Source organism: Oncorhynchus tshawytscha, linkage group LG12 (assembly GCF_018296145.1).
Source record: "Oncorhynchus tshawytscha isolate Ot180627B linkage group LG12, Otsh_v2.0, whole genome shotgun sequence".
Classification (NCBI taxonomy): Eukaryota; Metazoa; Chordata; class Actinopteri; order Salmoniformes; family Salmonidae; genus Oncorhynchus; species Oncorhynchus tshawytscha.
Window position 1 is genome coordinate 51570507 of NC_056440.1, and position 27687 is coordinate 51598193.

The 27687-nt window shown below is 43.2% G+C and overlaps 1 protein-coding gene across 5 annotated transcripts in view; it reads right to left on the reverse strand.

Moving 5' to 3' along the window:
• The window catches only part of LOC112263452 (AN1-type zinc finger protein 3), a 50795-nt gene that overhangs the window by 16344 nt on the left and 6764 nt on the right, over positions 1–27687 (reverse strand). For 4 of the 5 annotated variants that reach the window (XM_024439697.2, XM_024439696.2, XM_024439695.2 and 1 more), the window contains exons 2-3: positions 7144–7184; positions 4823–5011 (exon numbers count right to left, since the gene is read on the reverse strand). In XM_024439697.2, coding sequence (XP_024295465.1) covers positions 4823–5011; positions 7144–7184 — 230 coding nt within the window. Of the gene's footprint in view, positions 1–4822; positions 5012–7143; positions 7185–21599; positions 22297–27687 lie in introns of those variants that run through there. The other variant, XR_002955498.2, reaches the window with a different exon arrangement.

Here is a 27687-nt window from a genome sequence, read left to right on the forward strand (position 1 = left end):
AAACAAAAATGGAGTTAAATGGTTCCAATCGGCCACAAAAGCGTTCATCCATGTATACGGGTAGGAATCTAGTTACATTTGCAGATAAGTTTCTAATTTTGTAATTTAAAGCATACTGTTAGATAACTAGCAAACGTTGCTGGCTCGCTAGCTAACGTTAAGTGTATGATCTGTGAAGTAATATGATACAAATCAGGCTATAACTAACAATGTAAATTGGTTCCTAAGGTTTGCTAGCTAACATTGAATGCTAGTTTGTTAGCTTTAGCTACCTGCAGATTCATACTACAGCTATGACAATGTTTTTATTGGTAGTAGTACGAGTTGGGTTCATTGTTTAGCTAGCTAGCTAGCTACATGTCTAAACAAGACTCCACTTCGGCCGGATTATTACATGACCCATCAAATTAGCCAAGTGTGTCTGGGTGATTACGGCCATTTCATAAACATTTTTATTTATTTTATTTATTTCACCTTTATTTAACCAGGTAGGCTAGTTGAGAACAAGTTCTCATTTGCAACTGCGACTTGGCCAAGAAAGCATAGCAGTGTGAACAGACAACACAGAGTTACACATGGAGTAAACAATTAACAAGTCAATAACACAGTAGAAAAAAAGAGAGTCTATATACATTGTGTGCAAAAGGCATGAGGAGGTAGGCAAATAATTACAATTTTGCAGATTAACACTGGAGTGATAAATGATCAGATGGTCATGTACAGGTAGAGATATTGGTGTGCAAAAGAGCAGAAAAGTAAATAAATATAAACAGTATGGGGATGAGGTAGGTAAAATTGGGTGGGCTATTTACAGATAGACTATGTACAGCTGCAGCGACCGGTTAGCTGCTCAGATAGATGTTTGAAATTGGTGGGGGAGATAAGTCTCCAACTTCAGCGATTTTTGCAATTCGTTCCAGTCACAGGCAGCAGAGAACTGGAACGAAAGGCTGCCAAATGAGGTGTTGGCTTTAGGGATGATCAGTGAGATACACCTGCTGGAGCGCGTGCTACGGGTGGGTGTTGCCATCGTGACCAGTGAACTGAGATAAGGCGGGGTCTGGCGACGAATATGTAGCGAGGGCCAGCCGACTAGAGCATACAGGTCGCAGTGGTGGGTGGTATAAGGTGCTTTAGTAACAAAACGGATGGCACTGTGATAAACTGCATCCAGTTTGCTGAGTAGAGTGTTGGAAGCTATTTTGTAGATGACATCGCCGAAGTCGAGGATCGGTAGGATAGTCAGTTTTACTAGGGTAAGTTTGGCGGCGTGAGTGAAGGAGGCTTTGTTGCGGAATAGAAAGCCGATTCTAGATTTGATTTTAGATTGGAGATGTTTGATATGAGTCTGGAAGGAGAGTTTGCAGTCTAGCCAGATACCTAGGTACTTATAGATGTCCACATATTCTAGGTCGGAACCATCCAGGGTGGTGATGCTAGTCGGGCGTGCGGGTGCAGGCAGCGAACGGTTGAAAAGCATGCATTTGGTTTTACTCGCGTTTAAGAGCAGTTGGAGGCCACGGAAGGAGTGTTGTATGGCATTGAAGCTCGTTTGGAGGTTAGATAGCACAGTGTCCAAGGACGGGCTGGAAGTATACAGAATGGTGTCGTCTGCGTAGAGGTGGATCAGGGAATCGCCCGCAGCAAGAGCAACATCATTGATATATACAGAGAAAAGAGTCGGCCCGAGAACACTGTGGCACCCCCATAGAGACTGCCAGAGGACTGGACAGCATGCCCTCCGATTTAACACACTGAATTCTGTCTGCAAAGTAGTTGGTGAACCAGACAAGGCAGTCATCAGAAAAACCGAGGCTACTGAGTCTGCCGATAAGAATATGGTGATTGACAGAGTCGAAAGCCTTGGCAAGGTCGATGAAGACGGCTGCACAGTACTGTCTTTTATCGATGGTGGTTATGATATCGTTTAGTACCTTGAGCGTGGCTGAGGTGCACCCGTGACCGGCTCGGAAACCAGATTGCACAGCGGAGAAGGTACGGTGGGATTCGAGATGGTCAGTGACCTGTTTGTTGACTTGGCTTTCGAAGACCTTAGATAGGCAGGGCAGGATGGATATAAGTCTGTAACAGTTTGGGTCCAGGGTGTCTCCCCCTTTGAAGAGGGGGATGACTGCGGCAGCTTTCCAATCCTTGGGGATCTCAGACGATATGAAAGAGAGGTTGAACAGGCTGGTAATAGGGGTTGCGACAATGGCGGCAGATAGTTTCAGAAATAGAGGGTCCAGATTGTCAAGCCCAGCTGATTTGTACGGGTCCAGGTTTTGCAGCTCTTTCAGAACATCTGCTATCTGGATTTGGGTAAAGGAGAACCTGGAGAGGCTTGGGCGAGTAGCTGCGGGGGGAGGGGCGGAACTGTTGGCCGAGGTTGGAGTAGCCAGGAGGAAGGCATGGCCAGCCTTTGAGAAATGCTTGTTGAAGTTTTTGATAATCATGGATTTATCGGTGGTGACCGTGTTACCTAGCCTCAGTGCAGTGGGCAGCTGCACTGTAGTGACAATAGTGACCCATCCACTTATCTAGATTTGGCTGGGGGTTAGTTACAGCATTTCCTTCACATTACCCATCAACTTAGACAAGTGTGTCGAGTAAGTGTCATCAAATAATGATAAAAATATTTTATCTGGACACTCTGTTTTTGATATTGCTACTATGCAAGTAACCACTTCACTGTATCGTTTACACCTTCTATATCCTGTGCATCTGACAAATAAACTTCAATTATATTTGATATAGGGTGTGTTTGCCACATAGCCTCACATGTGACTCCTTAAAGATATGGATGGGGCTAAAGCTTAAACAGAGTACGGAATGCCATTTGGGTCTTTGCATGTAAAAAAAGATCAGTGTGACGTGTCAAATAAGCTTGTTGACCAATCAGGACCTGAATATGACTGCATGTCATGTAATAATTTAACACGTTGATAAATTTTTTACGTAGTTATTACGCATTGATTACACTTTCACTCATATTTCACAACGATTCGTCGATATGTATGCTATTAAACGCGCACCTACAGTGCTGGTCATTTTTTTTAAAGCTAGCTAGCTCATGATGCATACAATGTTCTTCCCCAAAAACATAGCAAAACGACAATCTGTTTCAGTAGCTATAGTTACCTAGGTGTCATCTAAAATAACCCTAATTTGACAGAGATCTGCTGAAATCACACTGGATGTATTAGACTTTAAAATTGCATACCACTGCTGGCTTGCTTCTGAAGCTAAGCAGGGTTGGACTTGGTCAGTTCCTGGATGAGAGACCAGATGCTGCTGGAAGTGGTGTTGGAGGGCCAGTAGGAGGCACTCTTTCCTCTGGTCTAAAAAAAATATCCCAATGCCCCAGGGCAGTGATTGGGGACACTGTCCTGTGTAGGGTGCCGTCTTTCGGATGGGACATTAAACGGGTGTCCTAACTCTCTGAGGTCATTAAAGATCCCATGGCACTTATCGTAAGAGTAGGGGTGTTAACCCCGGTGTCCTGGCTAAATTCCCAATCTGGCCCTCAAAAAAATCACGGTCACTTAATAATCCCCAGTTTACAATTGGCTCATTCATCCCCCTCCTCTCCCCTGTAACTATTCCCCAGGCCGTTGCTGCAAATGAGAACGTGTTCTCAGTCAACTTACCTGGTAAAATAACAGATAAATAAATAAAATAAAAAATTAGGGGCAAACTTATTTCACTGTACAGCCTTATCTATGGATTGTGGCTCAATGACATGGGGTATCAGTCTACTCATTGACACCCAGAGAACATTAGCGTTGTAGCTCTTATTGTGGGACTCTGAAAGAACTATGAATTGAGCCACATTTACTGTCAACCTATGTGGATTGAACACTATTCCAAAGGAAAAACAACACTGCATGGATGTTTTGGAGTCTGATAACTCTGAGGAGGACGTTGGGAAAAAAATATATTGGGTAGACTGATACCCCATTTCATTGGTCCCCAATCCTTAGGTAAAGCGTACAGTGCAATATGACTGTCAATACACACAATAGACTGACTGGGGAGGGAATTTCATTCACAGTCCCGCGATAAGAGCTACAAAGCTAATATTTGCGTAAACTCTTCACAGTTGTGTTCTGTGGGTGTCACCGAGTAGACTGATACCCCATTTCATTACGTGACATTCCAACCTTGTTTAACATTATCTAGTCTAAATATGGCATGCTTCCACCAATTGTAACCTTTTGCATCACTTTTAAATAGGTACTTTTATTTTGAAAGCAAACACCAAATTCCAAAATTGTGACTAATCCTTATTGTGGCTAGCTTCACAACACATAACCTGGTCCAGCTATTTCTTTTCATGACCTGAAGTTCAATTTCAATAGGCTAACAACAAGTGGCTACCTAGCGAATACCAGAAGTTGTGGCCTAACACAACATTCTACAATTAAACTGTGTTATTTTACATGCCAAATTAAAAGCTTATTTAACGCGTCAACGCGTTATTTGACGTGTATCTTTTTTGACACGCAAAGACCCAAACGGCATTCCATATAAGAGGGTGTGAATGATGCTGAATGGGTATACAAAGAAACCTCCAGTAGGTGTACCAAAACATTCAAGAGTCATTTTCTCAAAAGTTTATCAACTTCCAAATCAGAATTACTTCCCCATTGTTCCTCAACTGCAGTGTATGATATACCATTTTCTAGCTTGGAGTCTCTACTTTTATCCAATGTAAAAAATGAATAAATAAAAATTCACATAAGACCGAATCGAGGCGGTCGATCACACATGTATAAAAAAAAATCAACAGTCCAAACTACAGGATATAGGCTCCTGTCCTTACCATCTTGTTCAGGTAAAGGCGTGGCTTGTGTGTCTCCGGGCAACGGGTCCTCTGAGCTGACAGGCGCTGACGAAAGGGATTGGCTACTGCTGCTGCTTGATTCGCTATAGAAGATGACTGACTGGCTGTTGCTTGAGCTGGGGGCAGGCTCTGGGGCACAGTCCTCGCCTGGCTGCTTCTTCTCAATGTCTGTGGTTATACAAGAGAGTGACGAGCGTGGGTGTGTGTTTGTATGTGTGTGAGAGATGCTGGATTCCAAAATAACTCCTACCCTCTAGACATTTCATTGTGAAGGGGGAGATTGAAGTGTGTGTGCGTGTATGTGAGAGAGTATGTGTGTGCGTACTGTATATGCTTACTTAAGCGTGTGTGTATATACATACAGTGCATTCAGGAAAGTATTCAGTCCACTTTAATTCCCCCCCCCAAAAAAATTGTTAAAGCCTAATTCTAAAATTATTTTAATTATTTCCCCCCCATCAATCTACATCTACATACATCAATACATAATGACAAGGCAAAAACACTTTAAATTAATAAATAAATAATAAATTAATACATTGTAATATCACATTTACATAGATATTCAGACCCTTTACTCAGTACTTTGTTGAAGCACCTTTGGCAGTGACTACAGCCTAGAGTCTTCTTGGGTATGACACGACACAAGCTTGACACACCTGTATTTGGAGAGTTTCTCCCCATTCTTTTCTACAGATCCTCTCAAGCTCTGTCAGGTTGGACGGGGAGCGTCGCTGCACAGCCATTTGTTGCTTAGTTAATTGTCCCGTTGGAATGTGAATCTTCACCCCAGTCCGAGGTCCTGAGTGCTCAGGAGCAGGTTTTCATCAAGGATCTCTCTGTACTTTGCTCTGTTCATCTTTGCCTCGATCCTGACTAGTCTCCCAGTCCCTGCCGCTAAAAAACATCCCCACTGCATGATGCTGCCACCACCATGCTTCCTCTAAACGTGACACTTGGCATTCAGGCCAAAGAGTTCAATCTTGGTTTCGTCAGACCAGAGAACCTTGTTTGTCATGGTCTGAGAGGTAGTTGTCCTACTGGAAGGTTCTCCCATCTCCACAGAGGAACTCTGGAGCTCTGTCAGAGTGACCATCGGGTTACTTGACCAAGGCCTGACCAAGGCCCTTCTACCCCGATTGCTCAGTTTTGGCCGGGCGGCCAGCTCTAGGAAGAGTCTTGGTGGTTCCAAACTTCTTCCATTTAGGAATGATGGAGGCCACTGTGTTCTTAGGGACCTTCAACGCTGCAGAATTTATTTGGTAATATTCCCTAAATAGTTGCATCGACACAATCCTGTCACGGAGCGCTCACGGACAATTCCTTCGACCTCATGGCTTGGTTTTAGCTCTGACATGCACTGTCAACTGTGGGACCTTATATAGGCAAGTGTGTGCCCTTTCAAATCATGTCCAATAAATTGAATTTACCATAGGCGGACTCCAATCAAGTTGTATTAACATCAAGGATGATCAATGGAAACAGGATCCACCTGAACACAATTTCGAGTCTTATAGCAAAGTGTTTGTATTTCAGGTTTGCAAACATTTCTAAAAGACATGTATTCACTTTGACATTATGGAGTATTGTGTGTAGATAAGGATGTTTTATTTTATCCATTTTAGTATAAGGCTGTAACATAACAAAACGTGGAAAAAGTCAAGGGGTCTGAATACTTTTCCCAAATGCAATGTAGGCCTATGTGCATCTCCCCACGTATGTGTGTGCGTCTGCTTGTTGTGTATGTGTTTGAGAGAGTGGTCGAGAAGTCACGCTTAGCCACACACTGCAGGACAGTATGGATCCACTATCCAGCAGTAGGTCTGTGGAGCGTAATGGTGGAGGAGAGAGGGTTTCTCGTCCCTCTCCCTACCTCATCTTCACACAATCCCCCTGTTTACACAGCGTCACTAAAGCCACTCCATGCCGGCCACAGCAGCAGAGCGGGACACCAGCTTGTGACAACACAGCAGCAGGGACGTGAACAAACAGATATACGTTCAGTCATGATGGCACTGGCACACATACGTGGGGTACAGGCACGCATACACGCACACTCACTCAGGCACTACACCCTCTTACATGCACTCAGACGCCCATGCTCACACACAAACTGCACATTTGCATACTCACCTATGCTAACACACACACACTGCAATTCACACAGTCTCTCCCACGCACGCACACCCTCTCCCCAACACACACAAATCTTTGGTATTGCTGCATGACTCAAAGCCGTCTGCTTTAAACTCCCTTAAGGCAAGGGGAAAGGGTGTGTGAAGGGAGTTGAGTGGACCTACCCGTAAAACATTTGGAACAAAGGTTCATGGTTTTGCTGGACCTAAAGAGAAGAGACAATGACAGGTTAGAAAGGGAGGTCAGCCCATCACATTATTATTCACAGGACAGGTGTACTTCGGCAAGCCTGATCGCTGCGTTCAATATTTTATTTTACTTCATCAGTCTGGCATTCCTCCTTATAGAAACAGTTTGATACTATGTCTGTAACAAAGATAGTTTTAAAGAATTAACTTGTCTGGGATTGGGTGGCCTTTAACCAACCAGATGATGGCCTAATTCAAAGCACAGTGTTTAGCCGCATAGGATTTTGTCCTAAACCCACCTGAGAGGTTGCTGATTGGACCGGTATTGGACTTATATGTGAAGTGAAACAGAATGGCGAACGCAGCAATCAGGCTGGTTAATTAACCAGGCTGTAATTTTGCATCAATATTGCCTACAATGAAAATGTCCACAAGAGCGACAGCTTGTGGGCCAGTTTTAACATTGGGCAGTGCGGTTTCCTTTATCTGCAGTTTAAAAATGTAAAGTCTTCAGTTCTAATCAACTTATTTCTCCACATGTAACACGACCACCTAACCAATGCCAAAACAATTGGCTAGATAAGACCAAATAAATCGTGCCACATTCGGTATATAAAAATGGACACCCTAAAATGTGACAAATAGCCTAAATAATATAAGTAAATTCCTTCATTGTATCCAATCCATCATCCTTCACAGTGGACCTGTTTGTCCCTTACCTCTGCCAACTTCAGAACTTTAATCTACGACACTTCGCCAGCTAAAGAGGGAGGCTGGCTCGGCTGGTGCTAGCACATGCATAGATCAAATACACCGTTGCAATGCAGATTAAATGCATTTATATATCCTAAATTTGAATGATTGCTCAGAAAACCAGGTGTTTTAATCAGCATTTGCTTACTTCAAATTTGACCTTTTATTTGGCCGATTAAGATAAGCAGAGTAAGGAGTTTACATCACTATTGCATAATCTGCCTACTGCCATAATGAGTTTAAAATCAAATTATTACTGTGGATGTAAACGTACTCAATGGTGCAGCTGTAGAACTTTGAAGATCTGAGGGCCCATGCCACATCTTTTCAGCCTTCTTTCTCCTCAGACGTGCTGTCGTACCCTTTTCACAATTGTTTGGGTTTGTGTGGACCATGTTAAATTCTTAGTGATGTGGACACTTGGTCTTGATCTGCTCCATTACATCCCTATCAATGTGGTTTCCTGTAGTCCATGATCAGCTCCTTTGTCTTGCTGGTATTGTGGGAGAGGTTGTTATCTTGGCACCACACTGCCAGGTCTCTGACCACCTCCCTATAAGCTACCTCATCGTCTTTGGTGATCAGTCTTACCATCGTCGTGTCGTCAGCCATGCAGTCATGCCACACAGTTGTGGGCGAACAGGGAGTACAGGAGGGGACTAAGCACACACCCCTGAGGGGCCCGCATGTTGATGGTCAGCATGGCAGATGTGTTGTTGCCTACCTTCACCACCTGGGGGTGGCCCGTCGGAATTCCAGAATCCGGTTGCAAAGGAAGGGCTTCAGTCCCAGAGTCCTGAGCTTGGAAGGGAAAATGGGTGTTGAATGCTGAGCTGTCGTCAATGAACAGAATTCTTACATAGGTATTCCTTTCGTCCAGGTGGGTGACGGCAGTGTGGAGTGCAATAGAGATTGCGTCACCTGTGGATCTGTTGGGGCGGTATGTGAATTGGAGTGGGTCTAGGATAATGGTGTTGATGTGAGCCATGACCAGCCATTAAAAGCATGATGCGAAACAATCACTTAGGCAGGTTACCTTGGCGTTCTTGGGCACAGGGACTATGGCAGTCTGCTTGAAACAAGTTGGTATTACAGATGGGGTCAGGGATAGGTTGAAGACACTTGCCAGCTGGTCAGTGCATTCTCTGAGTATATGTCCTGCTATTCGGTCTGGCCCTGTAGTCTTGCGAATGTTAAGCTGTTTAATAAGTCTTACTCGTGGGCCTCCCGAGTGGAGCAGCTGAAGTGCCACTAAAGCCTGGGGTTCGATCCCGGGATGTGTCACAGCCAGCAGTGACCGGGTGCCCCATAGGGCGGTGCACAATTGGCCCAGCGCCGTCTGGGTTAAGGGAGGGTTTGATCGGGGCGCTTTCTTTGGCTCATCATGCTCTAGCGACTCGTGACGGGCCGGGCACCTGAAAATTGACTTCGGTCGTCAGCTGAATGGCGTTTCCTCCGACACATTGGTGCGGCTAGCTTCCGGGTTAAGTAAGCAGTGTGTTAAGAAGCAGTAGTTTGCCTGTCTGAAAAGTAGTTTCATCTTGTGTTTATATTGTTGGTCAGTGTAGAATAGTATGGATTACTTTCTGACCAATATAGATGCAACTTTTACCCCATTCTGGAACGAGGGTTTATCACAGAGATCTTATTTAATTACTAGAGGGGCTATGGTTTAACCTACATTGAATCGGGTCCCATAGCCCATTTATTGTCCAACTGCAACAGCGCAAATGATAAACAGCCCAATAGACCATAGTTTTTACATGCAGAGCATGTATTCTCTCTGCTCACCTTGGCCATTGACCTATTGGCGGTTGCGCTCAATCAAGCCGCAATGTTTCTCTTCCATGGGGAGCAATTTACTAAAATGCACCTTACCTAGGCTAAGGTTCTTGAACCTGGCAATGTTGCTCTGTGTTGGCTCATGAACAGCCTGCTCCGGTGAAGAAGACCTTGCTTGACTGGCAGGCCTATACATTGGACCAGATGCCACGCGGAGGGAAATTAATCAACATTGACCGTTAGGCTAGAAAGGTAGGGATTGTTGAGAGGGTGTGACAGCGGCTGTGTGTTTTGTTTCATGGAATTGATGTATCCTAGCTTTAGAGGCTGATACTGTACCTTAGTCTACCGTAAACTATCCAGCTAGATAAAAAGTGCAGACGTTTATAAAAGGAAAGGCTCTGGATGAATAGGTTGGCATAACATGACCACTGATAGCACAGCCTCAGACCGTATGCGTGCATTTGTTTAAACTTCTGCTCAACAAAACAGTTGTCGGGATATGTGTTGTTGACATTCTCAAATCTTCAGCCCCTTCCCTTCCCTCACATTTCTTCATTCTGGAAGGATGAGCTTCTCAGAGCCCTTGGAAGCTTTTATTTTTGCTGCACCTAATTTGGAGGCAAACCCAATAAAACATGTTGGGCTGAATCTTAAACCGAACACTGACCACTCGATCATGCGATATGCGTGTTCACGAGTCAATCTCAATGGCTAATTGTCGAGTGATCGAGGGCTTCATTGAGCCCTTCAGGCAGCCTCTCTACCGAGTGGGCATCCTGTGTCAACTCGCCGCCCTTGGCAGCAAGTGCTACCCATGAATCTTCATAGTGAATTATGCTACAAAATAGGTTGTGGTAGACTATGCTTGAGAATGGGTTTAGAATATTGGAATATTGACAAAGTGGCAGTTAGGATGGAAGTGCGGATCATCTCAATTCTCTTTTGGCCTGAAATGGTAGCAGACTCGAGTGATCACTATCAATACAGATCAGAAAGTGGCCACTTAATAAAGGGCTCATCGGCCAAGTGTTCCGTTTGAGATTCAGCATAGTAGTCTGTTACTCCAGGCTCCAAAACAACTCAAATCAATTTAAGCACCTCAGTTTATTTAGTGTGTTTTCCCTACAGTACATTTCACCCCTTAGTGGGGCACACACAGGCCACTGAAGCACCATTCAGGGCTGCAAAACAAAAACCACCAAATAATGAAATTGAAACCAAGAGGTCAAATGTTTTTACACCTGGGGGAAACAGAGTGGGGTGACCAGCCTGAGTAACGGTAGTGGAAAAACTACCTGTTGGAGTTGCCATTGGAGACCATACTCTGCACCAATAGACTACTTTGGCATGCACACACACACACTTTATTCTTCCACCACCCATCTTTGATTTGCCTGAAGAAGGTTAACGAACGTGGGCCGCCCGGCTGGTGGAATCTTGATTGGCGCTCTTTGTCGACACCAGCCCTCATAAGCCTTAATTGCGGATGACATTTAACAGGAGATGTCAAATGAATCCCGGTCTCCTGCCTTGTTATACCCCCGGAGTGCTGCCGGCTTGATTGGCATTGAGTGATGGGTTAAAATGAGGGTGGAAGTAAGAAAGACAGGGGGAAGGGAGCAAGAGCCTTCTTTTCTTCCTTCTCTCTTTTTTCTCTCAAATTCAAAGTCCGGCTCAGATGTGTTGCTGTGGTCAGGAAATGTTTTTAACCACAAACCATACCTGGATTAAAATAGGCACAATCTATCAAATACGTTCAAATACTTAAACTGTGCTTGATTGAGCTAGCACTAGAGTCAAGGCAATAGATCAGTCCTAAAAAAAGCAAAACCTGCACTCCAGGCAGGCTCAATCAAATGCTCAAACTCCGGTCTGGTCCAAAACCTTTGTTGACTAGCCTAGGCTAAGGCTATTTGAAAATCCATTCAAACCTAGCTTAAGGATCTTCCTTTGCCATGGGTGAGCCTAACACTCTTTTCAGGGAATCCATGCATGGGCCTTTATGCTTAGTGAAATATGCACTCCGGGATCTTAAGCACAACAAATGCATAACATATTGCACAAAATAGATTGGTAACATATTACACACATTTCAAAAATCGAATATCATACCAATTTCAAAATATGTCACACAATGAAAAATGTGTATATCATCATACACTGCAAAATGTGTAATGTATCACACAAAATAGATTACGTAGTAGGCCTACACATTGGCTGACTTCTTACACAAAAAAAGGGGACCACTTTTGGCTTGTGAGAGTTCCTTTCAGAACTAGTGACTAAAAAGTACACGAGTGTCTCTAACTAAGAAACTGTCAATGGCTGTAAAAGGCATCACACACATTCAACCTGATGTTTTGGCATTGAAAACATGAGTTCAGTCTGTGCACTCGATAGCCCTTTGAGAGGCTTGCTAATGATGTTCTCATCAAATAATATTTTCATAGACCTACAGGTGTGGGTTGAATGCTTCACTGGCATCCCATGCTTGTTTGTGTTAGGTTAGTAAATTAGTGTGTGTGTGCGTGTTAGATTAATGAGAGTGTGTACAGGTGTTTATCTGTGTTAGATTAGTGCATGTGTTTGTGTGTGTTAGATTAGTGAGAGAGAGAGAGAATGTGTATGTTTGATATGTGTGGGTCATTAAGCTTCCTCAGTAACCACGTTTCCATCCAACCATTTCATGTAGATTAATTACCTGATGCATGAAAAAAGACATGACCGGGATGATGGAAACATGAAATGTCGGACCAGGTTATAAAAAGCTGACAGACAATTTGTTTGTTCGACATGGATGTATCTTTTTGAGTCTGTAAAATTGATTATGCGGTGGAAAAGCCACAAATATTGATATAATAACCATCATATCGAAGTAAACTTGGAGTCACGCGATGATATTTGTTTGGTCCACCCATTACGACTTGGGAAAGCATGCCGTTTATTAGGTGACAGATGAAATAAGTTATGATGAATTTCACAGGGTGGTGAATTTGTAAGGTGATGAGCTTGATGCTCCTTTTCAATAAACAGAGGGTCTTATTCTGGTGACATGATGATCGATGCTTGGCTGCAGTTTGACAAAAACAAATAATATCACTTTAATTCATAATAATCTCATGTAGGTAGCCTACCTACACTGTATCTACAAGCTGTTGGCTAGAGCACATGCGCCAAGACCAATTGCTGTATAACAGTTTTTGTGACAAAACCATATGTATAGTTGAAAATGCGATTGAAATGTAACTTATAATTTTCATTCAGTACATGGGAATTTAACGGTAAAAAGTAATGCATTACGTCATCACGCACAGCCGTTTATCCGCAAAAAGTCAGATAGAAACATATCTGGTGTGAAAATATGCAGATTGTTGAATATTGGCATGGAAATCTGTTCCAAACTGGATGGAAACCTAGCCAGTGTAGCTGGTGCTATCTGGCAAACGCCTATAGCCCCTACTCATGTCTTTTAAGGCTCTGCAAATGATGAATGAAAAAAAACATTGTAACAGCCATTTCCTTCCTATTTTCCTAGAACCAACTACATCAAAATGGTGTCAGCAGTTCCTGGTCAGCAATACCCCACTATCAACAATGAACTTGTTTGACATTGTAGCAACTGACATATCTAAGAATCACCTTGCATCGTAAATAACTACAATATTATTTGTAGATCAGTCAGTCACAATTTACCCACATTGAATCACAGATTTGATTCTCTTGAACATGGTCAATATCTCTGAGAACTAGGGATGTCCCTGACAACAACAAAAAAAGGTGTTTTTTCCATATTATATAGATATGAATAAAATCAACTACACGTAGGTTACTGAGCTTGTCTAATGCTTTAAGCACTGTGATTAAAAATGGACACACAAAATACTAACGAGAAAGCCAGAGGTCAATATAGCCTAACCCGCTGCTACTGGCCTTAGTTCCTGAAGTTCACGATCAGCAACCTTTTCCATTTGGAATACCAAGTTATCCTACCATTTCTACTGATCCGCATGATTTTCATATGCACATTTTTGTGGAACAGTTTCATTTATAATAAAGTCTGCATATCTCAAAATCAATTTCACATGGTTAATAAAAATTATACAAATCTAAAAGTAATTTCTATTGCCATTGCCAATATGTAAAAATAGCATACATAATGCCAACAAATAAAAAAATTGCAGCCCGCAGGAAGAAAATACTCTGATAAAAATAAATATGCTAGAAATTGCATGGCCTGTCTGCAAGAAACTTGAAACTGTGTATCAACTATTAACTTGGTCCTGCCTGAAGCGGTGCTAACAAACTTGCAACATTATATAAAATATTCTGGGCCCTCAGTTTCCCATGCCAGTGAGCTCCAGACAGACAGACACAGCTGTAGTCTATTTGCGCAAAGGATAAGAAGTAAATCAGGAAGGCCTTTTTTATGACGCTTCCACCTGATTAGAGCATTTCTTCCCACCTTTCATGCTGAGTGGTTATTAAAAGGGAGAGAGCTAGAAATATTTTTCAAATAAGCTACATTGAGGAACTACTGTCATTTTCAATGGATGCGAAAACAGACAATTTATTTGCTCTGACGCAAAGAAGAAAAAAAAAATCACAGAAGCTCCACAGTGCTCGTGAGTTAAGACAATCAGAAATAGAATCAGATCCCCAAATGGGCACATTTATAAGCCTGTATTTGCATGCAGGCCAGGTAGCACAAAAGACAAATAATAAATAGAATTACATTTACCCAAACTTTCTCACAAGTGTAGTCTTGGTTGTGCGCTCTGTAATAATAACAATAATAAATTGAATGCATTTACAGATATTACAGTAACCAAACAAACATTACAGATTAGAAATGGTGGTATTTAACAGTAAATGTAATACTGATGTGCCATCCCTGCGGCCTCTGCAATGGATTAGGCCACTCAAGACAGGTGTGAATCAGACAGGTGTCTCGTGTGCCAAAACATTTTCTTTATACATTTGCCACTGCTGGACCAACAGCCTATCGACCAAACAAGCAGTCAACTACATGGGGTCAGCCCTACTGCGAACAATGCCTAGTCTGTCACCATCTTTCAATAAAGCTTCCTCTTTGCTCACCACTTCGTCCTCTTTATAAGTCTCCACCTCTCATCCTCCTCCGTTTTGCATCCCTTCTTCACCACCACCACCACCCTTTGCTCTCTCCCATGTCACTCAAGTCTCACCCCCATAGCGACAGAGCCCGACCTGCCAGTCTACCCCAATCAGAGAGCTGTCTCTCGTTCACCAGGCTTGCCATTAGCCCTCGCTGCCTACTTAAAACCCTCAGGGTGTCCTCTTTTCCTGTTTCCCCTAATGTCTTAATAAGCATTATTCCTTAACCCCCTTCCACACACGCATGCACGGACACACACCATCCGTCCTTCCTGATTGGCCTATGATTATGACGATTACCCGTGATTGCCAAATCACGGGTTGCCGTCAACTCAGTGATTGTTGTTACCTGCGCGCCCCTTCCAAAACAGCACCTATATCGGTTCACTCAGTTGGTTATGGACCCCCTCATTTAGAAACGGGGACAAGGTCGCGGAGGCACCCTAAATAATTAGGGTGAGAGTCTGATATGAGTCTGGCGATCATCACGCCTAGCTAGTATGCCTGGAGTGGAGAGCGCTTGACGGTGACGAGCGGAGAACGGTTATTCCAGCAAATAGTCACCCAGCCCAGTGACGTAGCCTATTTGTTTCTCCCCCCTCTCAATTCTAAAGTACGACACAAGGTCAACTCTACCAGGTGAGGTCTAGTAGAACAAACAAAAAGGAGTATCTTAGATTTAGGTAGTGTCGGGTAGGCTACACAATCCAAAAGCAAAGCATGAGAGCAAAACACTCAATGATGAAAGTAGGTGGGCTGTGTGGTTCAGCCCACTCAAAGGGTTAAAGGGAAACCCAGCCGCAAGCTGCCAAGCAACGCGAGCCTACCAGACAAGCTAAATGGAGTGGGTGAAAAGCTTCAAGGACCGTCTGTGTGCACATCAATGACAACTTGAAATGGTCCATCCACACAGACATCGTGGTGAAGAACACAACAGCGCCTCTTCAACATCAGGAGGCTGAAGAAATTTGGCTTGTCACCAAAAACACTCAAACTTTTACAGATGCACAATCAAAAGCATCCTTTCAGCATCCTATCATCGCCTGGTACAGCAACTGCTCCGCCCATAAACCGCAAGGCTCTCCAGGACACCTACACCACCCGATGTCACAGGAAGGCCAAAAAGATCATCAAGGACAACAACCACCCGAGCCACTGCCTGTTCACCCCGCTATCATCCAGAAGGCAAGGTCAGTACAGGTGCATCAAAGCTGGGACCGAGAAACTGAAAAACAGCTTCTATCTCAAGTCCCTCAGACTGTTAAACAGCCACCACTAACATTGAGTGGCTGCTGCCAACATACAGGCGCAATCTCTAGCCACTTTAATAATTGGATTTAATAAAATGTGTCACTAGTCACTTTAAACAATGCCACTTTATATGTTTACATACCCTACATTACTCATCTCATATGTATATACTGTACTCTATACCATCATGGGGCGGCAGGGTAGCCTAGTGGTTAGAGCGTTGGATAGTAACCGGAAGGTTGCAAGTTCAAACCCCCGAGCTGACAAGGTACAAATCTGTCGTTCTGCCCCTAAACAGGCAGTTAACCCACCGTTCCTAGGCCGTCATTGAAAATAAGAATTTGTTCTTAACCGACTTGCCTGGTTAAATAAAGGTAAAATAAAAAATAAATCTACTGCATCTTGCCTCTGCTGTTCGGCCATCGCTCATCCATATATTTATATGTACATATTCTTAATCATTCCTTTACACTATAAGGTAGTTGTGAATGTTAGATATTACTGCACGGTCGGAACTAGAAGCACAAGCACTTCGCTACACTCAAATTAACATCTGCTAACAATATCTATGTGACCAATAAAATGTGATTTGAGCGCATCCTGTCGTCTATATCACCACCTGGTATGGCAATTTCACCATCCACAACCGCAGGGCTCTCTAGAGGGTGGTGCAGTCAGCCCAACACATCACCAGGGGCACAGTGCCTGCCCTCCAGGACATCTACAGCACCCATTGTCACAGGAAGGCCAACAAGATCAAGGACCTCTGCCACCCAAGCCACAGCCTGTTCACCCCGCTATCATCTAGAAGGCTGAGACAGTACACGGGTGTCAAAGCTGCGACCGAGAGAATGGAAAACATCTTCCATCTCCAGGCCTCCGCCCAGTACCCTGTCCTGAACTTAGTCACTGTTACTAACTAACTGGCTACCACCCCATACTCTACCGTGTACTTTAGATTGCCCTATGTACAAAGCCATATTCTATTCATACACTGTCCATAGTATATGAATAGAATATGCTTCATGAGGTAGTCACCTGGAATGCATATCAATTAACAGGTGTGCCTTGTTAAAAGTTAATTTGTGGAATTTCTTTCCTTCTTAATGCGTTTGAGCCAATCAGTTGTGTTGTGACAAGGTAGGGGTGGGATACAGAAGATAGCCCTATTTGGTAAAATATCAAGTCCATATTATGGCAAGAACATATCAAATAAGCGAAGAGAAACGACAGTCCATTACTTTAAGACATGGTCAGTCAATCCGGCACATTTCAAGAACTTTGAAAGTTTCTTCAAGTGCCACCGCAAAAACAATCAAGCGCTATGATGAAACTGGCTCTCATGAGGACTGCCAAAGGAAAGGAAGCCCAGCGTTACCTCTGCTGTAGAGGATACGTTCATTAGAGTTACCAGCCTCAGAAATTGCAGCCCAAATAAATGCTTCACAGAGTTCAAGTAACAGACATATTGACATCAACTGTTGCTGCAAAGAAACCACTACTAAAGGACACCAATAAGAAGAGACTTGCTTGGGCCAAGAAACACGAAAATACACATTACACCGGCGTAAATCTGTCCTTTGGTCTGATGAATCCAAATTTGAGATTTTTGGTTCCAACTGACGAGTAGGTGAACGGGTGAGCTCCGCATGTGTGCTCCCACCGTGAAGCATGAAGGTGGTGTGATGGTGCTTTGCTGGTGACATTCAGTGATTTATTTAGAATTCAAGGCACACTTAACCAGTAGGGATATCACAGCATTCTGCAGCGATACGCCATCCATCTGGTTTGGGCTTAGAGGTTTTATCATTTGTTTTTCAACAGGACAATGACCCAACACACCTCCAGGCTGTTTAAGGGCTATTTGACCAAGAAGGAGAGCTGCATCAGATGACCTGGCCTCCACAATCACCCGACCTCAACCCATTTCAGATGGCTTTGGATGAGTTGGACCGCAGAGTGAAAGAAAAGCAGCCAACAAGTGCTCAGCATTTGTGAGAATTCCAAGGCTGTTGGAAAAACATTCCAGGTTAAGCAAGTTGAGAGAATGCCAAGAGTGTGCAAAGCAGTCATCAAGGCAATGGGTGGCTACTTTGAAGAATCTAAAAATATATTTGTTTAGTTACTCATGGTTACTACATGAATCCATGTGTTTTTTCATAGTTTTGATATGTTATTCTACAATGTAGAAAATGGTCCAAATAAAGAAGAAATCCTTGAATGAGTAGGTGTCGAAACTTTTGATTGGTACTGTATATATAGTCAATAATTCAGGTTGGACACTTGCCTATGCCACTAATTCAGCTAGACGGCTAATACTCCAGAACTGGAAAATGGTGGTTTCCCCATCTATGCAAATGAGCAAAAGCTGTGTGCATTAAAGGAAATGGCTCAAATAGAAGCCTGTCTCTTAGCGCCGTTGTGTAGAGTGATTTAAGCAAATAAATGTCTGGGCTATTAATTGCATTTTTACGGTAGGTCTTAGGCACCGCAGGGGCAAGCCAGTTGAAACAAGCCCATAAGATAACCACAAGCCACACTCTCCCAGAATCAATGGCACATCACCAAGTTCAAAGTCAGCCACAAAATACAGATTTTATTTTTAATATAAGAATGCTATCAGCTGGTGGACTGTTAAAAGTACAACCGGTATGCAGCCCAAGTCTCAAAACAGTTTAGAGTTCCCATGTGTACTGAATACATTTATTTTCTAATTTCAGAGAACACCACATCTCACACCTAATATAAGTTAATTGTTTAATTCCAGCATTTCGTCACTAGAGAGCGATTGGCCGATTTCTAAGGGTCTGTACTCAAAGTTGTTGACAGCTCCTCTGGCATCCAGGATGGCACCTCTCAAAACCTGTGCGTGTGTCTATCTTTTGGAGGGGTTGGGCTAAAAGAAGAAGTCACATTTCAGTTGGACCTTGTGTGCAATTGACCAATAAAGTGACCTGATCTTAATGTGCTTGCCAGTTAGCTAGCAGCTCACAGCTGTTAGCAGCCAATGGTTAGCAGTTTCTTACTGGAGATAAAAACAGACAATTGGCATTTTTTCAAGTCATTAGTGAATTATTTAATGTAACAAATCAAAACATTAAAACTCGTAAACAATTCATGGCAACGTCGTTAACAATTCCTTTAGACCCTGCGTTTATTTGGAAAAAGGTGTTTACTGAAATGTGTGCCATTGCCTGGCTATTAAAAAAGGGACAGGCAGCTATGAGAGACACTGAGTTTAAGTTTACAGTATGCCTGTCCTGACCCCATTGTTTTTAAACAATGTACTTGTATAAAAACAATATATTAAGTGACCTCAAAACTAGGTTAAACTTAGTCTATGAGTGTGATAGTGGTTCCATTGCTCCACCCCATCCCTCGGCTGTTTGCAGGATGACCGTTTTACTCTCGTTTGAACCGCAGATATATTTAAAGACCCATGTGGACTTTAATTATCACTTGTCTAAATCACTTTCATATATAAAATAAAACCCAAATATATTTTTCACAATTTTTTTCCTGAGCTTCCTTGGGCCGCTGAAATACAATTTGAATACATTTATCGAATCGTCAAGAGCCCACTCCCTTAACATAAAAAAAACAAAGGCACATGGTACTCGACCGGTCAGTTTGAGCTGGACACTGAAGTAAGCGAACTTCTACAGGTGTGTAGGCTAGTTTGTTTTGTCAACAAAACAAAAAGTCATACATAATTCATCTTTATTTGCAATATCATTGGTGTAGCGCTTTCAAAAGGTCAGCAGTAGATGCAGATCACCAGAAGATGCAGAGGATGCAGGTACATAAGCTTTTTTCCACATTCATTGCAGAATGCCATGATTATCTACAGGACAGACTATATGGTATAATCTTCAATATCAGAAAGTTGTTTTTTTATTCCAAAATTGACATTGTGATAATGGAGAACTTATTTAAATTACACATTGAAATGTTTTGTTGAAGAAAGTTTTAAAAAAGAAGACAGACTGCAATGAAAGGTTGTCATTCTTCATATATTTCTTTGGTAACATAAAAAAAAAAAAGGTTATAATGAAAGTGTAAATCATGGCATGCAAGTTCACTACATGACCAAAAGTACGTGGACACCTGCTTGTTGAACATCTCCTTCCAAAATCATGGGCATTAATACGGACTTGGTCCCCCTTTGCTGCTATAACAGCCTACACTATCCAGGGAAGGCTTTCCACTAGATGTTGGAACATTGCTGCGGGGACTTTCTTCCATTCAGCCACTAAAGTATTTGTGAAGTCGGGGCATCCAAAATGTGTTCGATGGAGTTGAGGTCAGGGCTCTGTAAAGGCCAGTCAAGTTCTTCGGGCAGGTAGTGTTCGCCTGGCGTCTGTCGGACTGCCAGATGGTGAATTGCAATTCATCAATCCAGAGAATGCGTTTCCACTGCCGCAGAGTCTACTGGCAGCTAGCTTTACACCACTCCAGCCGACGCTTGGCATTGCTCATGGTGATGTGTGTGCAGATGTTCGGCCACGGAAACCCATTTCATGAAGCTCTGAACGAACAGTTCTTGTGCTGACGTTGGTTCCAGGGGCAGTTTGGAACGCAGTTGTGGGTGTTGCAACCGAGGAGACTATTTTTACACGCTACAGCACTCTGCGGTCCCCTTCTGTGAGCTTGTGTAGCCTACTAAGTCACTGATGCGCCGTTGTTGCTCCTAGACGGTTCCACTTCACAATAACAGCACTTACAGTTGACTGGGGCAGCTCTAGCAGGGCTGCCAAATTGAAAGTCACTGAGTTCCTCAGTAAGGCCATTCTACTGCCAATATTTCTCTATGGCGATTGCATGGCTGTGGACTCGATTTGATAACCCTGTCAGCAACAGGTATGGCTGAAATAGCCAAAATACACTAATTTGAAGGGGTGTCCACATACACACAAAAAAGTATATATATATACACACACAGCGCCTTAAAAAAATTTCAGTCTCTCGATGTGCAACACTGATAGAGACATACCCCAAGCGACTTACAGCTGTAGTCGCAGCAAAAGGTGGCGCTACAAAGTATTAACTTAAGGGGGCTGAATAATTTTGCACGCCCAATTTTTCAGTTTTTGATTTGTTAAAAAAGTTTGAAATATCCAATAAATGTTGTTCCACTTCATGATTGTGTTCCACTTGTTGATTCTTCACAAAAAAAATACAGTTTTATATCTTTATGTTTGAAGCCTGAAATGTGGCAAAAGGTCGCAAAATTCAAGGGGGCCGAATACTTTCGCAAGGCACTGTATATATAGATATATATATATATATATACACATACACTGTGTGTGTGTATATATTACATACACGTGTGTGTGTATATATATATATATATATTATATTAGTGTATTTTCAAGTTAATAGTTCACATGTGCTCAAGCTCTGGAAGTGGATCAAGTGTGAGGAAAACAAATCATGGTGAAAGTGAAGAGGTTGTGGCTAAACAAATCAATTGGCAGGAGTCGAGCAGCAACAGAATAGTCATTGATTGGTTAAAGTACAAAAAGTTGTTTTTATTTACATTGTCATCACCCGCTTTCTCAAACACCAACATCACTACACACAACTATAATCTCATCCCATGACAGGAAAGGTGGAAGAGTTAGTATTGCACATAGCTTCTCAAAAAGAACTTGCTTGACAGAATCTGTTGTGATGGTTGGGAAGAAACTTTACCGGAGAATATATCTCCAGGAAGGTTGGTGACAACTCCCCCTACACAAAGTCATACATTCGATCACAGATGTCAATGGGATGGTGCTATCTGTGATCGTATGTATGACTTTGTGTAGGGGGAGTCGTCACCAACCTTCCTGGAGATATATTCTCCGGTAAATGTTCTTGGTTCATCCACTACACTGAAAAAAGTAATATCACTTTTTGTCCCCATAGCAGAACTATCTTGGGTGTATAAAAATGACTATTTTTCAGTACGTGTAATGGCTAAACAATGCCCTTTGACACTTAGTGGGAATTGTCAATGGACAGGGTCTATTTGTGATTGGCTGTATGACCAATAGAAGACATGGTATTAATTACAGGTATCTGGCCTATAGGAGCTGTGTAAGTTGGTGCTAGGTCTATCTGTGCCATAGGAACAGAGTAGTGCTGCAGCCTGCGTAGTCCTTTACATCCATCAGGAGTTCCAGGATGCCAAGAGAACCATGCTGGATGGCTTTGGGAGCTTGTCTGCAGAAAGAAATGGACAGAAACAAACCATGAGCTGTAATACATCTCAAACACTTTCATAGCCATACTTTACTCACACCTTACCTTTTGATTTATGTGGTGACATAAAAATAGTTATTGCTAAATGTTAACACAATCAACAGCCAAAGTATACTTTAGTCGGGCTATGACTTACTATCATTACATATCAGTCAAATAACATTTTATTAGTCACAGGCGCCGAATACAACAGTGAAATGCTTACTTACGACCCCCTAACCAACAGTAGTTTCCAAAAATACAGATAAGAATAAGTGATAAAAGTAACAAGTAATAACAATTATATACAGGGGGGTGACGGTACAGAGTCAATGTGTGGGGGCACCGGTTAGTTGAGGTAGTTTGTACATGTAGGTAGAGTTAATTAAAGTGACTGTGCACAGATGACAACAGAGAGTGGCAGAGGTGTGGAGAGGGAAGGAGGGGGATAGCCATTTGGGTAGCCATTTGACTAGCTGTTCAGGAGTCTTATGGCTTGGGGTTAGAAGCTGTCTAGAAGCCTCTTGGTCCTAGACTTGGCGCTCTGGTACCACTTGCCGTGCAGTAGCAAAGAGAACAGTCTATAACTAGGGTGGCTGGGGTCTGTGACAATTTTTAGGGCCTTCCTCTGACACCGCCTGGTATAGAGGTCCTGGATGACAGGAAGCTTGGCCCCATTGACGTACTGGGCCGTTCGCGCTACCCTCTGTAGAGCCTTGCGGTCAGAGGCCGAGCAGTTGCCATACCAGGCAGTGATGCAACCATGCTCTCAATGGTGCAGCTGTAGAACCTTTTGAGGATCTGTGGACTCATGGCAAATATTTTCAGTCTCCTGAGGGGGAAATAGGTTCTGTCGTGCCTGCTTCACAAGTCATGGTGAGCTTGTATTTCCATCTTAAGGAAGTATGGTTTGAAGTGAAATGATTCAAAAAAGGTATTGGGAAGTGATAAGATCACCAGGCAATAATTGTGTATGATCTTCTGTGTAGAAAATAACATCATTGCTTTCAATGACATGGTGCCTCCCCCCTGATTACTCCTATTATGCCTGGTCCTGTCCACTCTCTGTTCTAACGAGTCCTGCACAGCTTGTGAGCAGCTCGTGTTCCTGACAATCTTTCAGGAATGGGGTCATAATAGCTTGTAGTTCCAACCGTTCAAAAGTTAGAGCCACATTTTCAGGAGGGAAAAAAAACCAAATCAGACTGCATTCAATGGCAGGTTCTTCTCGTAACCCTCTTTTCAAATCAGACTAACACTTTGGGAAATGCGGGGAGGCAGTCGGGTTGCCTCCCACAATGTAAACCTTCCAGCCTACACTTTCCATGGGGATCCAGTTCGCAAGGTAGCTAACTAGCGCAAGATATTGACTTGACATGTACTAAGGCACATGTACATAATAAAGCAATGTGAGAATCGCAAATATAGCCAAATGTCACATTAGTATCCTAGCTAACTGCGGTCTAAATTAGCTAGATACCTAGCGTCCTACATAGGGGGAAAACGTCTAGCTGGCTATGCGGGGAACATTGTGGGAGGAAACGTCTGCCCAGGCGAGCATTGCCCCTTTATGATTCTGACATTACTTTTGAAGTAACATTAGCTAGCTACAAGTACCTAGCTATGGAAATATAATAATCAGCTCAGTAGCCAACGCTAGCTAGCTATGCTGGTTGCGGTCGAGGTTTGTAAGTTAGCTAGCAGCAGCAGCACCACATCATCATGACCTTTACAGGTCTCGACGTTAACACTTGTCCTGGATAAATAAATACATGTCGGACAAGAATAGATTAATTTCCCTGTTTTTATAATTGTCCAAAAACACAAAATCAATTACTCCGATCAAAATCAGAGGCCAACATTGGAATAATTTTAATATTTTTCAATATACATCCATTTTTTTTTAAAGAGACTAAAGTGTAGGTGATAGGAATATTAGCTACAGCTTTATGCCCAAGATGACACGAGGGAGGTACCTGATAACGTAGCCAAACACTTATTTACATAAATATAGGCTAGACGCCAGTCATGTTTGACAAGTACAATGACAGATAATTAACATTAACCTCTAAAGGCTTGATTCTGTCTACACACTGGAGGCACAGTTGGTTCAGACCAAATTGTAACAAGACCATACATAGAGTGAAGGTCAGTGGCTGTTGGGCACTGCACATCAACCTTGAAACTGAGTAGAGGTGGTCAGCATTTTGAAAATATAAAAGTAATTGTTGAAAACATGGACATTTCATGATGCATGTCTTATCTTGTTTTAAAGAAGCCTAGACAAAATACAACCATATAAATGTTGAGGGAATTATTTTATTAACACTTAAATATGCAATTGAAACCAGCATTTTCTCATGTTCTACTGGTATTCAAATCAACGATCTTTATTGACCAGCAGCCAAAGGCATAATCCTAGTCATATTAGTAACACATGCTAGTTGATGCATCTTTAGATCTCCCCCTTTTCTAACTTATGTGGGGGGGGACAAGGGGGCTATCTGAGGCTTGTTGAGCAGGACTAGGGGCTCCAGAGTAAAATAAAACAATGAGAGCTGTCCTAAACAGTATACAAGGCATATTGACAACGGAGGCATAAAGCAATTACCAGTGTTGATTGGGAGAGCTAAGACAACAACGGGTAAACAGCTAAGACAACAATGGGTAAATGGTGATGAATGGGCAGAGGGGGTCAGTTAGTGACACACAGGGCTTGAGTTTGAGGCAGACAGATAAACAAAATAAAGTACCGTGTTAATATACAGTCAAGCAGGAATCAGCTGTGTAGCCGAGTGATCATAGGGTCCAATGAGAAGCAATAGATGAAACAGGGAGCTGTTCGGTAGTTGATTACTACGCTAGGCGAGCGGGAGACACGGCGTTCAGATAGCTAGCGGACCGGAGCTAGCAGATGGATAATTTCCAAAATCCACAACGCAGAAGTCGGTTGAGAGCACATCGGACTAATTATGTCAGCAGACCAGCAGTGATGGATCAGCGGGGCTCCGTGTCGACAAAGGATCCAGGCCAATTGGCAAGAGAGCTATTGTAGTTGGTGTACTTCGTTTGCTAGCCGGGAGATGGGCCTAATTCGAGGCTAACTGGTGCATGCTTCTGGACAAGGGCATTAGCCACAATAGCCACTCGGTAGCAGCTAGCTTGCTGCGAAGATCCGGTGGAATGGTCCAGAGCTTGCGGCAGGATTCCAGTGATGTAGTGGGGGAAAAAGCAGTCTGATGTGCTCAGGGCTGATATCGCGCTGTGCAGACTGGCAGGTATTATCCGAGCTATTGGGGCAAAAACGGCTAGTGTCCGAGCTAAAAGGTAAAGACCACTAACAATGACTAAATAGCTAGTAGCTAATTAGCTGGCTAGCTATTGATGGCTAGCTTCTGATTGAGGTTCCAGTTCTAAGGTCTAAAAAAAAAAAATTGCAGAACCGTACCACATTGGGTGAGGCTGGTTGCAGGAAAATATAATTCAAATACAACATTTTTAAAAAGACAATATTTACATTGGACAAAAACATCTTACTGCTGCGCCATCTTGGAGGTACTGTAAGTACAGAAACGGTTTGCTCACTAGGAAATTAATATTCAATTATTCAGTGACAGCTGTGTTGAGTTAGTGACGGCAACTATGTGAAATTAAAAAAGTATTATAGACACTATGTCCTGGGATTTCCAATGATCTTCAATGTAGAAGAACCCCTTACCTTTTAACAACTCGTGTAGCTTGTGAGTGTCAGAGCAAAACATGTTACATGTGCATAATATAATGCTCTAACTCCAAAAGGTTCTGGGACACTGTAAAGTCCATGGAGAACAAGAGCACCTCCTCCCAGCTGCCCACTGCACTGAGGCTAGGTAACACAGTCACCACCGATAAATCCATGATAATCGAAAACTTCAACAAGCATTTCTCAACGGCTGGTCATGCATTCCTCCTGGCTACTCCAACCTCGGCCAACAGCTCAGTCACACCCGCAGCTACTCGCCCAAGCCTCCCCAGCTTCTCCTTTACCCAAATCCAGATAGCAGATGTTCTGAAAGAGCTGCAAAACCTGGACCCGTACAAATCAGCTGGGCTTGACAATCTGGACCCTCTATTTCTGAAACTATCTGCCGCCATTGTCGCAACCCCTATTACCAGCCTGTTCAACCTCTCATATCGTCTGAGATCCCCAAGGATTGGAAAGCTGCCGCAGTGATCCCCCTCTTCAAAGGGGGACACACCCTGGACCCAAACTGTTAGACCTATATCCATCCTGCCCTGCCTATCTAAGGTCGTCGAAAGCCAAGTCAACAAACAGATCACTGACCATCTGGAATGCCACCGTATCTTCTCCACTGTGCAATCTGGTTTCCAAGCCGGTCACGGGTGCACCTCAGCCACGCTCAAGGTACTAAACAATATCATAACCGCCATCGATAAAAGACAGTACTGTGCAGCAGTCTTCATCGACCTGGCCAAGGCTTTCGACTGTCAATCACCATATTCTCAAATCGGCAGACTCAGTAGCCTCGGTTTTTCTAATGACTGCCTTGCCTGGTTCACCAACTACTTTGCAGACAGAGTTTAGTGTGTCAAATCGGAGGGCGTGTTGTCCGGTACTCTGGCAGTCTCTATGGGGGTGCCACAGGGTTCAATTCTCGGGGCGACTCTTTTCTCTGTTTTCGATTATCACGGATTTATCGGTGGTGACCGTGTTACCTAGCGTCAGTGCAGTGGGCAGCTGGGAGGAGGTGCTCTTGTTCTCCATGGACTTTACAGTGTATATATCAATGATGTTGCTCTTGCCGCGGGCGATTCCCTGATCCACCTTTACGCAGACGACACCATTCTGTATACTTCTGGCCCTTCCTTGGACACTATGCCATCTAACCTGCAAACGAGCTTCAATGCCATACAACACTCCTTCTGTGGCCTCCAACTGCTCTTAAACGCTAGTAAAACCAAATGCATGCTTTTCAACCGTTCGCTGCCTGCACCCGCACGCCCGACTAGCATCACCACCCTGGATGGTTCCGACCTAGAATATGTGGACATCTATAAGTACCTAGGTGTCTGGCTAGACTGTAAACTCTCCTTCAAGACTCATATCAAACATCTCCAATCTAAAATCAAATCTAGAGTTGGCTTTCTATTCCACAACAAAGCCTCCTTCACTCACGCCGCCAAACTTACCCTAGTAAAACTGACTATCCTACCGATCCTCGACTTCGGCGATGTCATCTACAAAATAGCTTCCAATACTCTACTCAGCAAACTGGATGCAGTTTATCACAGAGCCATCCATTTTGTTACTAAAGCACCTTATACCACCCACCACTGCGACCTGTATGCTCTAGTCGGCTGGCCCTCGCTACA